Source organism: Cuculus canorus, chromosome 2, assembly GCF_017976375.1.
Source record: "Cuculus canorus isolate bCucCan1 chromosome 2, bCucCan1.pri, whole genome shotgun sequence".
Taxonomy (NCBI): domain Eukaryota; kingdom Metazoa; phylum Chordata; class Aves; order Cuculiformes; family Cuculidae; genus Cuculus; species Cuculus canorus.
The window spans coordinates 104,796,505-104,814,102 of NC_071402.1; the positions used below are offsets into that span (position 1 = coordinate 104,796,505).

Genomic DNA, 17,598 nt, shown 5'->3' on the forward strand with positions numbered 1-17,598 from the left:
CCCCTTGCTTTTGCAGGACTCTATGTATTTACCTGTGGCACGAAGAGTCTCAGCTAACAGCCAAAATCCAAGTAGCTATTACCAAGCGAGACAAATACTGGCTGTGGCAGAAACGTAAGCAGAACACTGAGGTGATAATGAATAACGCACTCCTGAATGTCAAGGTACAGTGGGATTTTCATAATTTAATAACACCCCAGCTTCTTTCCCACACTGCAGCAAAACAAAATAAAATGTAGGTGGAACCAAACTCCTGTCGTTATTAGCATGCAAAGAAAATGAACTTATTTATATTCACCCATCTGTTCTAGCCAACCATTTATGAGTAATTCCCAACATTTCAGTCACCTGAAAAAAAAAGACAGCAAGTTCTAGGCACAAACACCTCCTAAGCAGTTAATATTCAGAATACTCAAAAGATTAAACCATACAGCGTTTCATTCTTTCAGTGAGCTTTCGTTCCTCACCTGGCTTCCTATCTGCTTTTCGTCTCTAGCATTTCTCTCCCGTTTCTGGCAGATGAAATGGAAGTGGAGAAAAGGGAAAAGTGGGTGGCATAAGTAATTCCCAATCCTTTAGCAAGGAAGAGCTTGCTTAGGGAACAGATGACCTAATCATAGAATCACAGAATGCCAGGTTGGGAGGGACCTCAAGGATGATGATCCCTCAATCATCTGGTTCAACCTTTTCAGGGGATATATAGTTTAAATGAGATGGCCCAATACCCTGTCAAGCTGAGCCTTAGAAGTGTCCAGTGTAGAGAAAATGCAGCTACCTACTGCTCCACCCCACTTTATTTTTACTTTTTAAACTTATGTTTACAGGTGTTTGCAATTATAAAGTTATACACACCAGGGACAAAGTTTAGTACATTTATCTCCTTTCTGCCTCAAGGTCTACAGGCAATATCTCCCACCCACACATTTCCTCAACCTTTTTGCTGTTGATGTGGGCAATTTTAAACAAAACTCCAATTCCCAGAGATCCTGAATTACGCACCTACAGGTCATTAACATTTGATTCACATTCAAGCCTGACTTGAATGCAGATTGAATGCAACTGCAATGCAACCACAACAAAAGGACAGTTATGCTACTGAAAAGCAGTCATCCCAACTCCTTAAATTAAACAGCATTAGCATAGGGACAAACTTACTCTCAAAGCACTCTTGGTATTCTGCCTGATTACCTGCCCTCATCCAAAACAAAGGGAGAACTGTCCTCACATAGCACTACTAATGTTTCCTTTCAGTATTTGGAAATAAGAGCTGTTTAAGATCTTGCATTTTGTTTTCCATTGGAAAGGTAGACTGGATTGAGTGGCAAAACGAGTCCGTACACTTTTTTTAATAAGGAGAAAGAGAAAGAGATTGGACACGGGGAAGGAAGGAAGGAAGGAAAGGAAAATTTACCGCATCTTCATTTTTACTTTAGGAAAAGTCTTAGAGAAGTTAAGGAAACAGTATAATCAGTGAAAGAACAACACTCTAAAAGCTTACAGAATCTAATTCTCTTTTGAGTACTAGAAAAGGCAAAAAGGAAAGTGATGACTACTTACATATAATATGTAGGATATAATCCTTCAAAGTACCAGCAATGCTTTTTAGCCTCTGTATACTACAAAGAAAGAAAAATATGGTATCAATATTTATGTATGACAACGTGCAATTATAAACACAAGCACAGAGTATTTATAAATACTGTGACTTTGAGCAATTAGGAACAATTTATATTCCCAAAGATTTCCCAATCCCGATACACATAGCAACTGTGATGTCAGTTCACATGAACGGCAGCGGCCTTGCCAGGGTTCAGCTCCCTCATGCATGGCTTTGTTCATTAATCGTCCAGAAGCTATGGGGCCCCACAGACAAAGTCAGTACATTTGATGTGGGCACAGGATCCATGTGTGCCCTTAAACAGGGAACTTAAGAGTCCGTTCATAGTTATAGTCTCTTAAGAGACCTCCAAGGCATAACCGATTCGATGACGCAATGCGTATGGCTACACACTCAATTCAATAACTGCAGGGAATTATTCATCTTTCTGGAAGTCCCTGGCATGCAGAGCCAGGCTCGGAAAGGAGCAGACCAGAGAACCCATCAGTCCCATCTCCTCTCCCTACAGCTTGGAAATACCTCAAGCATTCACTAAAGAACCAGGGAAAGGAAACTGCTTTCTGCAAGCCCAGGGGTATTGTTTCTTTTGCAGATTGCCAGCATATTCTTGTTCAAGGATGGCAACAGGCACTTTCTCAGCGTGTGTGTGCAGGCAACGTGGGAAACGCACATCGTTATGGGCACTGCCAGAATACAGACGGCAGCCCAGAACAATAGCAGCACTTAAAAAAATAAAACCAGATGTCAAGCCCCAGCTCTATACACAATGCACAAAATATTTCTGCGTATCCCATTGACATCGCTAGCATAAAATGCCATTTTCATTGCAGATGTAACTGAAGGAGCTCCACTGCAAGTTGCATTATCTGATCATACACGACCAGGGCATAGAAGGACCCCTTCTGCAGAGTAGCAAGGAATACCTTGCCAGGGTTTTAGCAACAATTCACTCTGCTGCTCACACCTGACACCCAGTGCTTGTATCATTCTTCATGCTCACTTGGCAGCTCACCTTTAAATAATAGCTCGTATAAGTTTATTAGCTCCCCAAATACCAGAATACTAAATGAATCCAGTTAAGACAAAGACAAAGTGTTTTTAGATCCCTGACTCTCACTCCTCATGAATAAGAAAGGCTGCAAGCTCTTTAATGAGCATCTAACGAGCTAAATCACAGACAGATCAGTTACAGTCCATGAAGACAAACTGCTATGGATTAAATTGTTATGGCCAATACAGGAGATGGGGGGAGGAGGAGGAAAAGAAGATACTTCTGATGCATGGGATCAGGCCTTTCCACTAACACAACAGGCTCACACCATTCTTCAAGATGCACAAGCTTTAGCTTCTGTTGAAAAGACTGGAGCTTTCTCCTCAGGATTAACAAAGCAGAAACCTCGTTCCCCTCTCAAATCGATGCCACGGTGCAGGCAGTACATGCAGGAGGGGTCTATAGCTGCTGCTAGAGCAAATGGTGTTCAAAGATTCATCTCCCCATTTGCCTCACTCGCCCTTCTTCCCACTGCTTTCAAAACCACCAACTTTTTAACCCTTCCCTCCCACTATTTTCATCAGTTTGCTGTTTCCTCCAACTCTAAAATTAGAAATATGCCAAGTTTCTCTCTGTAACACTCTGCAAACATATATGCATTGCAGCCCCAGCAGGTCTGCTGCCAAGCCAGTGAAAAATACACTGGCTCTTTACCTTTCAAGGCTGCAAATCGTCAGGTCCTGGCTAAAATCCTGCTGCCTGCACATCAGCCCCTTGGGAAGCCTCATTTCAGAGTCCAGCTTGAGGTGTATGCTGTTAAATGTTTTTCCTTCCTGTTTCTCAACCAAGATGAGTCACCATTTACCTCAACAGCCTTAAAACCTTCATCACTCAGTCTCAAGCAATTTAATTGATGTTTTCCCAGCAATGTTTCTAAGCACATGGAGCCTGTGTACCCTTCACAACTGTAAAGGAGATGTTTATATTCAGCACCCATTCTACTTATCCTCCTCCCTCTATTTTAAACCACTTTACAAGTTCTAAAATGAGTTGGGAAGATTCCTCCTTCCCACATGTCCGAAGTCGTAAAATTTCTGTTTCTGCCTCTTATTTTTTGTTTCAGACAGCCAATATACTTACTGATATCATGAGAAATGCTCCAGCCTGGGCAAGTTTTGCAAGTATCAATTCCCTCTAACTTACCAGGCTTAGCTACCTGCACTTAAAATCCTTTGGTGCCCAAACTGCTTTTATATAGGCTCTAGAAGAGTATGTACCAATCTTGATTCTGCATTTTTTTCATATCACAGCACTAAGAATACTGTGATGCCATGAAAAGCCAAATTCAATAATCAATGCCAATTTGATTATTAAGCAGGTATCCTTTTAATAAGCAGGGCTGGGGTACACACACATGAGGTAATCCACTTGATGTGTCCAACTATTGAGACTGGTTACATGACTTTTATACCAGTTAAACATACATATTCATATAGATTCCCGGAAATCCTGGTAAAACAGTTATATGTCCATTGTTTTTCTACTAAGTTATTAGCATATCCACTCTTGTATGCATATCACAGTTTCTTTGTGTCTTCCCTTTGCCTCTGATGGTCTTTATCTTATCTCCTTCCTCATTGTGCCCTCGTGGTGAGCTCAGGTCTGTCCTTTGTTCCTGCTTTGGACTGTCCTTTCAATACTTGATTTGTTCCTTGTTTCAACTAGTAAATAAGCTAAACTGTTACAATCTCGTTCTTTCTTACTGCAAGCTGGCCAAGACTTGATTCTTATTATTCTTATTATTCTTATTATTCCTTTTATTCTTATTATTGCTTAAGCTAATTCACTCCCTTAACATAATGATTTATTCCTTCCTTCAACTGCAAGGCAGTTTTTCAGCTCTCCTACATGGGAATCAGGCAAATAAGCAAGTGGACCTCAAATGTGAGCAGCACAGCCAAATCTGATACACACGACATGGCAAACAGATCTACATATGCAGGACAAACCACTGCAGTCCCTGCCCAGTTAGAACACCTACCGATCTCCACGGCAACTTTACACCAGTAAACCCTAACAAAAAGAAGGCAGCTACTAACCACCGTCTCTATTGCTGGTTGGCAGATCTCACAAGAACTCACTGCTAAGAATGAGATAAGAATAGTATTGCCTGTAAGGATTTGATCCTCTTTAGCACTCAGGTACCAGAGAGATGAACAGAGGAGTAAGGACATGGATTGGTTTTTCCCATCCCACACACAATCCTCTGAAGCAGGCTATGATCATCCATCTCTTGCCAAGATCCAAATTATTCTGAGTGGCACTGGCCTCTTAGTTAAGCTGGTGGAGAGCCATAAAAGCAAGAAGGGCTGTACTCCATCAGCATCAGGCTCTTAACCTCACAAAGCCTTTGCGCCCTTGTAGTTGTTTGAGACTATTAAACCCTCAAAAAACCGCAGCTGGCAGCAACTTACTGCAGTCCGTAAAACAAAAGCAAAGGGAAGATTACTCATATTACTGCAAGACAAAAGAACCTCAGACATCAGGGCTGGTGCCCCATTCGCTAGCTCTTGTACAAAGACAGGCTGTTATCTAGAGTTTCTACAAGTGTTGGTCTTCAAAAAGCCATTTATCCATACAGTAACAGAGAGAAAAAAAAAAAAGGGTGTTTATCGTTTTTAAACTAAGCATAGGTTAGACCCTCCTGATGCCTTCAACTTTTCCAGAAGGATCCTGCACATTTTGCTTATAAAATTCCTCCTTCTATGTCCTTTAACAATTTGGCACAGCTATAAAGATAAATAAAAGAGCACATTCATTTTTAAAATAAATGATGCAGGTCTAATTGGGTGTTCTTATGTAATCTTTAGAGACTTAATGGTTTGTGAATTAGCCATATGCTTGAACACATTCTGTAAGATTGTGTATTTGGAAGGAGAAAAAGCACAAGACTTGTTTTTTCTGTTTGTTTGTTTTTAAAGAAATCGGCACCTGTCTTGTAGCCTGTTTGCTTTGACAGACTGCAGCAATACAAACTGGAAACCATCCTTCTCTGTGGCCTCTAAATTCTTGCAGATTTCCTCTAAGAAAGGAGATGTGCATCCCATCACAGATTGAAATTGCAAATGCTGCCACCACAAGTAAAAGAAACAATGAGGCAGAGAAGAAACTAAAACATTAACCAAAGACTGGGTTTGATCACACCATAAAATACAGAACACAAGTACATATGTATGCACATGGTGCGGGTGAAGAGAGCAGGCAGTCTGCTCACTGAATGTCGGATGGTAGTCTACAGATCATTAGTTATGCTTTGCAGGATTTGCAGAAACACTATCTCTAGCAGGAATATCTTCCATATCGCACATCATTATCTTTCAGTCTACAGGACAATAAAAGAAAACAGATCTGACCAATTAATTACTCTTTGTAATCAAGGGAAGGGTGGATTCACACCTAGTGCTTTTATTAGAGGTTTGCAAATAATTAATAAAAAAGTAGAAACAATTACAGCCCCATCTGCAAATAGTAAATCCTTTCCAGTATGAGTGCAGTCTGATTTTTGTTACGAGTACCAATGAAAAATAGCAGTCTGCTGCAGACGGGCTTGTTTGTGGAGGGTGGAGGGGGAGGGCGATCATATCTGTATGCTGAAGGGACATTCAGAACCAGTTTGTGACATCTGCTCAAAGCCAGATTCTGTAAGAGGCACAGGTCTGCTATCGATCACAAAGTCAATGAAACCCTATCAGTTATCAGCAGTTGAGGGTACAGCTCTTTCTTTTTAACCAGACAAAAAGCCAGATGCTACATGCAATTTCCATTACATTTTAAGAATCCAAATATGTAGCTTTAGAAGGAAAAATGTACATATTTAAGGGAGTGACCGGCCATACTGATACAACAGAAATTGCTTATAGTATTCTGAGATGACTCACTTAGTGGCTGTTACCTCCCAGTCAGCCGGGTATAGGCTATACATTAGTAGGGTGCAAGTTGATCCAGACGTCATTCCTGTGGCTACAGCCTCTGAGGCTCTGCTAGGACCGATTTATAGATGAACAAGAAGGAAGACATTAGAAGTATCTAAGAAAAGCAACAAGACCTCAATTTCTAAGCATCACGCAATCCTATTCTAACATACTGCCAAAACTCTGTACAACTAGATCAAGTAGTAGTAATTGAGGAAATAGACACCTTTCTGACTGTACAGCTTCACAGCACCTGAGAAACAACTGGCTGTGCCTGCTGCGTCTGTCACAGAAGGCCTCTTGCAAAACTCATCCGCACAAATCTCTTCCAGTTTAATTGGCCACTACTTCTGGCAAGTACTTGATGGAGCCCAGACAAAAGGATGGGACATGTACAGTGCAACTCCAGACTAAATAATCAGTTCCAGAAGGCACATATTGGCTAGGAATCACAATGCTTTATAGGATCTGACCTTTAAAATTGTATCAGTTTTCAGAACACTATCCATTTCAGTGCCTAGACAAGAGTTGAAAGCATTATGATACAAGCTGCTCATTAGATATCATGCACTGAAATCAGAAGGACTTCTACATGCTGCAACTTTGAAAGACTGCAATTGCAGAGACAAGAATATGAGCGTACTGCTCTGCCATAGCCAAGAAAAGGGCAAAATATCATCCATTAGAGTTAAGAGACAACATACACTGAAACGGAAAAGTGCAGCCTAAGGGTGAAAACAATTTACTACAGAAAATACATTTTCCTTTAGCCTTGCCTGAATCCATCACAATTCACCCCTACTTCTTCCTTGGTGATGCTAACAGCTGAGGGTAAATGTAGCCCATCTCCAAACTGTTTTAAGAAATTAAGCTCACAAGCCATATAAATTTGACAAATACTCTTTAAAAAAAAAACAACACATAAGTAACTCTTAATTAAAAAAAAACCCCATGATTATGTTATTTTTATTTACTAAGGTAATGAGGAAACAGCATGAAACTCTTACATAATAGGGTGCCGGTCCTTCACCAGGCTTTCTCTGCCATTTTACAGTAAAATGAATAAATACTAATCCAGATATACAGTTGTTTCTAGACCAAGATTACAAAGTCATATAAAACTCATAGTATAAATAATGATTTTCATATATTTCAGAAGGACTTGTTTCTGGTCATCCTTTCTAGCCATTTTCTAAGAAAAAAAAAAGAATATTTCCCATATAGGATTCTTAAAAGAAGCAACTTCTCCACTTTGAATTAATCAGTCTGTGTTTTGCAACAGTAAAAAAATTTTAGCACAAGCAGCTAATTCTTATTAGTTCTTCTGGTGTTCAGAACACATGCATTAATCATCATATTTTTATTTAGAATTAATGTGGGTTCAGCATTAGATAGCCTTCCATCACAAAGCATTACTTTAAATTTAGATCTATTAACCTTTCCCACAAAAGAAATACAAACATCCCTTCCATGCAATTTCATTTCAGGAGCCTGACTCATTTATGTTTTATATTTTTTTTGCCATTGTGCAGCAAATTGCAAATGCACTTCAGTCCCAGAATGATACAATTTCAATTGAATATAATCCTTTCATCAGTCTCTTGGGGGTAAAGAAAAAGGGGGAAGGGAGGAAAGGGAGAGAAAGAGGAAAATAAAAACAAAAAGGAAGGAAAAGGGGGGAAGAAAGAGATCCTTGTCTTTCAGCAGCCTCCACTAAGCAAGACATGGGGCTAGGGGCTCTCCCGCTGCTTGGTGCCCCTCAGCACCGTGGACAGCACCCTCCCACTGCACCCCATGCAGCAACGTACACCCCACGCTTCCCATGGGTGCCCTGTCCTGGCTGCAGAGCGGATTGCTCTAACGAATATATGAAGCCTCACCCACATCCACCACCTCACTCAGTTCTCACGTGCACAGCACTTGCACGTACTAAATAGCTCATAGCACACGTGAGCACTAAAATGAGAAGTTGAGAACAACAATTGACTGGCTTGGATGGAATAACTGTATTCAATCTTGGCTTACGAAAGTGTCAAGAGACCCTCAACGTCAGAGGAGGTTAGGCCTTGCTTTACATTCTTATTTCTAGACCAATGAATTTGGCAACAGCTGTAGAAACAAAATCTGGGGATTTTAAGCCTTCCTGGTGGAACTGGCCTTACACTGAAACTTCTAATGGCAGATCCGCAAGAAGGCACGAGGGAATGCAACATACTGAAAGAATTTTCAACCAAGAAAGGCAAAAATATTTAACATGCCACTGGGTCTCTGCAGCTTCAAGGGGGTAGCGGTAGTCTTTTTTGTTCCAACTGGAAGGAAACAGATGTAACAGTTTTCCAACCCTCCTAGAAGCAGTTGATCTATTCCAAATGGTACTGGGCAGGTTCAACAGCTCCGAAATCGAATTTAGATTCTGCAATTATTCTATCTTTTATATGTGCATGAGAAATAAAGGCAAGGCTATTATTTGCATTCTTTAACTACAGAATAAGTAATGTCACCTTATAAAACAACCCATAAAGTAGGGTGTGTGGGGGGAGGGACCATTTGTCAGGAATTGAAAGGAAGTCCATGCCAAGAGTTAGGATTTTCACTACTTCCCCCCAGTCTCTAAAAACAAAACAAAAAATACTAGCTTTTACAGATAAAAGGATTTGGTAAAACAATTATTTTACTTTTAAGCTTCTGAGGAAGGTAGGTATCACTTTCAGTGTCACCATTAAGACATAAATATCAAACTTGCCTTCCTTTGACTAAGAACTAGAAGCTTGGGGTTCACTTCCAGCCCAGAACCTAAGTAGGCACTTGGTCCTCACAGGAACTGATACTATCTAGAATACTATGAAGAGCAAAGTCTAGATTTGGGGTTCCCCTGTTTTTATCGAAAGCCATGCCAGTATCTATTCGCTTCAGTTCATGTTGAACTGGCACAGCTGCCTGTTTCCTATGTACGATATTTCAGCCCTAACTTTACTGATGTAATTGCCAGTAGTGAAGAATATATGTTATGTCAAGCACAAATATTATACATTTCATTCTTCCGCTTTATCATCCCAAGAATAAAAACAGCCTTTAAATTACCTAGTACTTAAATCCTCAGGGGCAGTCTTTCATCTCCCATAATAATAAAACCAAAGCAAAGAAAGACTGAGCAAAGAAAGATGGATTCAGAACTTGATTTCCTCAGTCATTTGCAGCACAGACAAGATCAAGGCAGTAACAGCATTGTGCTGCAGGTGCTGGTTAGTTAAGCTACAACAGGCCATCAAAGACTGCAAGAGGATACATTTCTTTGATGGTCACCGGGACCCAGGGCAGTTGCTTTGGGAGTTCATGGTCTTTGTTCTGTTGTTATGCATCCCCCACTCACTCATTTGTTCTGCAGAAAGAGCGGAGGGCTGACAGGACAGAGCACAGCTGCACAATCACAGCAACTCTTACTCCCCTCCCTAATATCCTTATTTTTCATTCTTGACATTTAATCCAGTGATGCACACCTTCCTCTGATCCTTCTTATGAGAATTCAATGGAAAACAAAATATTTATTCAAGTACAATCTTTCCCTTTCCAGTTTTCTGAGATATTTCTTTCAATACTGCAAATACTGCATCAAAATCCTTTGTGCTTTGAAATCCTGAAAACATCTGTAATACTGGAGATGGCAACTCCTCAGTCTCAAGAAACAAGATGCAGATTCCACGACCAATCACACATCCAGTGCAGGGAAGAAAAGAAATCAATAATCATGAAATATCATCTAAATGCTGCTCCCCTGTACAGTATGCAAGGCCAAGGCACGTTCCCACCTTCAAAAGCTTACTCTAGAAACCCATCGTGGTTAGTGCGAGATTGTTGTTAGGAGCATCTGTTCATTTTAAATCAGATTACACACATGATGTGTGTATTAAGCAAGTAAGCATGTGAATACAGGAGAGATTAAAAAGGTTACCTTGGAAGCATTCTGATATTTGAAATCAATTTCTAAAACCCCGTGGAAATCAGAATCCAGATACTTCTTTGAGAAGTATTTACTTCAATACTCTGCTGGGGAAGCTTTGTTCTTGGTCAACTCCCACCTGCTTAACAGTGAATTGTAAGCTCTGCTGTCAGATGCTTCCTACAGATACTTTCATTAGCAGCCATCAGTGCTGTGCCGTTCACATCCTCACAAAGCATCTCAACCTCTCAAGGGAAACCCACAGATATATAATTTATGGTACAAGTCCAGTCTGGTTTAATGACCAAACTGGGACTGGAGAGCCAGTTCTAAAGGAAATTTTAGTTCATTTGGTCCAGCTACATTAGACTAACTACTTTGAAGTAAACGCCAAAAATAACACAGTAACAAATCACAGGTGAACAAGGTATGAGCTGGGCTGCAAGGGTAGCTCACTGAACAAGGCTGTGTTAGTGTGAATATTAGAATGCTGAAATACGATCATCTCCATATTGCAGTCCAGAAAAACGTTTACCCTAGGACTCAACTCCTGGAACACTGGCAGGAGTTTATGAGCTTTGCTTCATCCAGCCTGATAATCAGGTTTTTCTGTTCTTGCACACAGTCTATTAAAAGTTTCTACTGATTGGCAGCGAAAACATACCGTTCTCAGGCCAAAACTTCCCTCAAACAAAGAAAGAGCACAAGAGTTTGACCCAGTGTAATTTGTATTTGTTTAGCAAGCCAGTTCAAGCTTCCAGGGAGATGCTCTATTGTGGCCTTTGGGCAGATACTCACCAAGTACACTGAAACATCAATGCCTTTTAAATTAAATTAAGAACGTAAACTGACTTCTACACAGACGTTCCAATACACTGCCATAGTGATAGCATATGATTATTAAATTCCAGTGAGACACATCCACCAGCAGTACTTCACAACTACTTATTTGAGCAGGAAAAAATACTAAGCATTTGTCCTTGGAGTATTTCCCATGAAGAGACTAGAATAGCAAATAAATAGTTAACCCTTTCTGACAAGTAATTATTCCTACTAATGGCAAAGAATTTTTCCAAATGAAGTAACTTCCTACACAAGGCCATAAAAATTGCTTTTCTTCTACTAGGAGCCTGAATGTACCTTAACAATAATTTCCAATGTCCCAGTTTGTCAAATTTCAACATAATTACCTCTTCATTTAAATCAAAGGCATACCAACATGTGGTAGTTTTCTAAAATGATCACTCCCTTGGTTTGAGTGATCATCCCAGTTTTTCCACATTCAAAATAGCTTCCTGGAAGGGAAAAAAAAATAAATAAAGAAAAGAAAAACATGGTGGATTTTCTTGAGATCTCATCAAGCTTTCAGGTTCCTCTAATTACAGTTACAATGCAAGTTTCTTTGTTATAACTGCTGAACCTCTAGTCATCACTCTTGCAGTCGGTGGTTCATCTGATGTTCTGATGTTACGTTCTTCTTTATTTCTGCTTGCAGATAATAGATCACATTCATATATGGGGAAACTACTCAAAAAATAAGTTGGGATGCTGCAATGAACTCCACTCTTCCCTTTAACACAAACTACATAGACATCAAAAATCTCTTTACTAAGGTTATTTCCTCACAAAGAATGTCTGAGGTTATTTCAGATACAGTCTGCAACTGAGAACTGCAAGAGTGAGTTGAGGTATAAATGAAACATTCGTTCTCTGTTAACATGTGGTCTACACTCCAAAAAAGCTCAAGATTCCTGCCTGGAGGTATTGCTATGGATGGATGATAGCATGAGATATGGCCATAAATGTTTAATTTATAAACATAGCAGCTAGAAAATCATTTAACTAGACTGAAAGTGCTGAGGATTTTATTAGTGCCTGCCCACATTAGCAGATGGAAATAGCACCAATAGCTCAGAAACTAATACAGGCGCACTCACATATTTGGTTAGCATTGACAATGTTGCATAAATTGAACTTACAGAGAAAATTCAATCCCTGTGCAAGCAGTGGGCAACTCCAGAGTTATCAAGTACATTGCCCCTGCTTCCGCAGCTTGGCTTGCTGCCCCTCTCTCCACAGGCCCACCAGCTACTCTTCCAAGCACTACAGGGTTCATCCTAGAGGAGGCAAAGCATCGCAGAACAACGGCACTGAGGCAGCATCAGGTTCCTACATTTTGCCAGGGCAGTTCTGTGGAGGCAAAGGACCCTTAGACTGTAACCACAAATGTAAACTCTCATATGGGAGAAAGAAATGGAACAGGAGCAGCAGAGCAGAGAAACGAGCAAGGGATTGACATGTCCAAGACAATCAGCAAAATGAGAAGTGGAATATAATCTGAGGCTAATTCTTCTTTCACCAGGCTGCCTGCCAGCTGGAGTTAGCAGGTAAGAAGTGCAGAATCAAAGCAGAATCATGCCGAGTTCTCTCCTGTGACACTGCAGGTGTAGTTTTTCAGGATGTGGATTATCCAGAAGGACATCAGACCTCAATCAGGTCGCTTCCTCTCCTCCATTCTGTTCCTCAGAAACAAAACAACCAGGGACAGAGTAGGCTAACTGGAACAAATTGCACCAACTCTGAGCCTCAGTCAAGGCTTCTTCCCTGCATTCTTCCAAAAAGGCTTTGGTGATCAGAAACCAGAGTGACAGTCAAAGAAATCAGAGCAGCAGACTCTAAATGACAGGCCACCATAGAGGAACGAGAGGACCTCACAGTATCAGTGAGAGGACGTCTCCACTGGCTTTGTCACTTTTATACCACAGACAGATTGCTGGTGCACCTCTCCTCCATGCAAGGCAGCAGCTCCCATTTTTTCACACTCAATCGAGTTTCAAACGAAGTGCCGTTTCTGACACAGAAGCATGACACCATGAATTAGCTACAGCTCCTCACACCGACCCAGAGCAGAAAACCTGTTATCAACTTCCCACACCGCAAGGCAACCAGACCCCTCCCTCCCCACCCCCTTTGCTTAGCCTCTAATTTGGGAAAGGAAAAGTCTTCACCCTTGGCACTTACCATGACATTGTTCATTTTCAATGAAAACATGAAAAATCCTTCTAGTTTAACTGCCAACTCATGTAAATAAAGCTACATTTCTCTATAGCAACAGAAATCTTTACCCTAGTTTACAGACTCCCAAATCAGATATAGGATACCAAATAAAGCCTCAGTCCTTCAAATTATGTGACTAGTACTCCATACAAGAAGAGAATCCTGTGTTACTACTCACAGGAGTGAAGTTAACCACATGTACAAATATTAGGGGCAAGAAGTTTGGCTTTGCCTTTAAAGTTGTAGGTTACCAAACAAGAACAGCAAGGCACCTCCTTTATTCGTTTCCACTCAAATTCATAAACATAATAACACATCTTCAACAACAGCTATCAATTCCCACAGTGATATGCATTTTTCTAAAATGATGACAAGACATCCATTCCTTAGGCTGGACACGAGTTGGGTCACATAAAAAGATAAAATAATTGGACCACCTCCCTCCTCAGTTAAAGGAAAAAAAACCTTCTTGCTAAATTTCTTTTCAAATAATCAAGCAATGCAGTTACGTCTGGTTCCTACGGTTGCTCAATGGCAAGGCTTCTAAGGAGCATCTTCTTGTACTTTCAGAAAGAGTAATGCTTCAGGATGGACTTCCTGCATTCACCAAGTGCTTAATCAGAATATTTAAAAGGCCACAGATTAAGCAAAAACCTCATTTTCCCCACTCATGACTCTTCCAGCCGCTATTTCTTGTTACATTATAAACGTCAAGACAACATCCTAACTCCTTGTGAGGAATACTAATTCCAGGTGGCTCCAAAAAAACCCCAACAAATGCTGTGATATCTATTCTCCCCTAGCACTATCTCCCCTGTGCACCTGCAGAGCTGCCTGGTGCTGTGGGGGAAAGATCACAGCAGGAGTCTGAACCCTTTTGGTGCCAGAGCAAGATGGCAATCCATGGATCCACACTGACCTTTCATTCTAAAGCTTGAGCTCTGCCTTGTCATTCCTGACACCTGATAATGTGACTCCTGGAAAGAAATCTTAGTCGTTGGACTGTTAAAGGATACTTAAGAAATTCTGTTTACAAAATCCTGTTTTACAATTGCGCTCTTAAGCTTTCTGAGCTTGATTTTAGGGCCTCATTCAAAGACACACCAAGGGAGTGGCTGCCATGTATTTTGGCTAGGACCATAAAACAAAACAGAAGATTGCTTTGCTGCCACCAACCTTTATGAAAGGCTAAGACAGATGCTACTAGTAGTAGGGCTTTTAAAGGAGTGGGTTGACCATGGAAGGTGCCAGTGACCTTACCACGTACCCAGGTACTGCTAAAAGCCCTAGAAAATCATACCAGCAACCAGACTAAGGGGCCCACATAACAGTATATAAACTGCAAGACTGCCCTCAGTACTATTTTATGGAAGCTTTTGTTCAGCGTGGCCTTTTTTTAATTAAAAAAAAAAAAAAAAGTCAGCCTCTTGAGGGATCTATTTTCCTTTCCTCTTCTGACTTCAGCACAAACATACTAGAAAAATTATAGCCACAGTACAAATAAAAATAGCTAAAGAACTTGCAGCTGTTGTTAATTTTGCAAGTATTCAACATTGCCCATTTAATGACGGAACAATATGCTCCAGTTTCAGTCCTAGCGCAAGGCTGTCTAAGTGGGAGGCAGATATTTTAGCTTGTGCGAATGCCAAAGGCAAGTCAATGACTACAGCAAGCAAAGAAAAGGCAGAAGGACAACATGATAACAACAAAAGGCAGAGGGACAATGCTGGACATCCACACCTAACATTTTCTCCTGCTTTTCCTTTCTCAGTTTAAAATTATTAGTCAACTCATCAGCTGACTAGATCAGGCTCAATAACATATTGTATAGCAGAAAAAAATGTGCTTAATAAAAATTCATGAAGTGGAAAACATTTTTACAGCTGAAAAGCTGATTTTCCTTTCTATTTTAAGTATCGAGTGTTTCTGGTGTGCAATGCATTACATGGTGAGGTTTTGCTTGCTTATCTTCCTGAATAAAGTCTTTAACTAACTTGTGCATGGTCTGGATGAGTGGATTTTCCTACATTAGTACAGGAGAAAGTGATGAAGTACTTGGTATTTGCAGGGAACAGAAGTGAAATAAAACATACCTCTTAAGCTTGGCAAGGAGAATCTAAAAGCTAAAACTACATCTAAACACTAAAAACATTTTTGAAGCACTCAAGTCAGATGCAGCAAAAATGCTTATTTAGTTACATCTCTTGCAGCTCCGTCTTCAGTTGCTAAGCAGGCAGTATCTGTATCCCTCTGGGCTAGCTCGTGTCCCATCAGAGGTACTTATACAACAGTTTGGAAACCTCTACACTACAGGATGTTTTACATGCTTCAAGCCTAGTCCAGCCAGAAGCTTTCAGTGAGACTTCAGGGATTGCAACTATACTTCCAGGTATAGCAACTAAAGGGCTGACTATGTTTTCCTTTCAGTGAGGGGGTAGGGGGCAAGGAGGAGAAAAGAAAAAACCCATACTACAAAGCTAATTTACCATGGCCCCATTTTCACAAAGTATTTTTTTGGGGGGAGAGGGGTGGGAGGTAGCAAAACAAAACCCTGCGTCCAAAATGACTACATCTGTGAGATGACTCAATGATTTCTTCCAGGCACATCCATATGGACCACTCTTGGAACAGTACAATGTTCATTTAAATAGGAAAAAAATGAACGGAAACATCACTGGGAGAAACTCTTCTCTGTGAAACTGATATTAGTAGGGCTTTGCAATGGGATGTTGTTGTAATTCTCTATGTGGTATGATTTCATGTTGGTTTTTTATAACTGTTCAAAGAGAATGAAATGTCAAACTTTTTGTCTGTAACCATCAGGCTACAGAGCTCTGTGTTCACTCGTGAAAGTAATCATAACCCCTTGATGCAGCTGATCTTGGTGGGGGATGAAAGGGAAGATCAGCAACCTGAGACCGACAACTAAATAGCAAAGATTACGAAAAATAACAATTCCACAATGCACTGAGAGTCTAAGGATGATCATGCGGAAATTCTTGTCCTATTTCCGATCATCTCTACAAAAAATGCAACTTTTAAACTCTAGCTACCAGAGTAATGGCATTCTTAATAGGTTAGAAACACCACCTTTATTCCAGAACTGACAGCAGGAAACTGGAAACAATGGAATGAGTATTCTTCAAAATATCACAATTACAAAGAAGCAAGGAGAAAGCACAGGGGACCAGGATACCAGATCATGAACTCTTAGGATTATTGCCCATGACACTGCTGAACATAAATGAATCATACAATAATATAAATTATGAAAATGTACATATGCAATGACATCCACCTAGATGACTGGCAGACTGCTTCACTTTAGGGACAATGAAACAAATTTTAACAGAGAAGCAAGATCTGGACAAGAGGGCAAGGTGATGGTGCTGTGCTGTTCACTCAGCTCTGCAAAAGCAAGGAGATGGAAGGAAGAGACCATACAAACTTATTAAATGCTCTCCCAGGTTATAGGGGCAGAGAAAGAAGTCTCAGTTTCCTTATTTGTACCTAAAACACAACTAACTAAACTAGAACCAAACACATAGTAGAGGCAAATGAATTCCTTTCCCAAGGTTCATTTTGGGATAATTCCATCCTCTCTCCTATCCTCTCACCCTCACTGAAATCTACGTCCTTCTTCCAGCATGTGTTTTAAATTGGGCATTGCCAAAACAAGCTCGTCAGCTGGCACATATTCAGTGAATATCTTTAGGACAGTCTAAAATGTTGAAAGCTTCTCCTGGAAAAGAGTGATCATCACATCTTTAAATTCAGCAAGTGAAATTACAAAGGTGGGGTTATCTCAGCTTGAAGGAAAGAAAAGACAGCGGTCTGATAGATTTGCTCCCCTCTTCCCTGTATTGCGTTTGCAGAGGGCTTGGGTAAAGCCTAACCACAAACCATCCACAAAAAGGATGTGAGCAGAGCTGAAGTCTTCTGACCAGCCCAGCTGGGAGTTTCATTCATGAGAAAGCATCAGGGTGCAACCTCCCTTTGCAGGCAGCCCATGTCTGAACCCAGA

At 40.6% G+C, this 17,598-nt stretch overlaps 1 protein-coding gene across 1 annotated transcript in view; it reads right to left on the reverse strand.

Moving 5' to 3' along the window:
* Positions 1 to 17,598, reverse strand: part of VOPP1 (VOPP1 WW domain binding protein) — a 74,276-nt gene that overhangs the window by 31,171 nt on the left and 25,507 nt on the right. Inside the window, exon 2 of the mRNA XM_054057867.1 lies at positions 1,558 to 1,616. Coding sequence (XP_053913842.1) covers positions 1,558 to 1,616 — 59 coding nt within the window. The remainder of the gene's footprint in view (positions 1 to 1,557; positions 1,617 to 17,598) is intronic.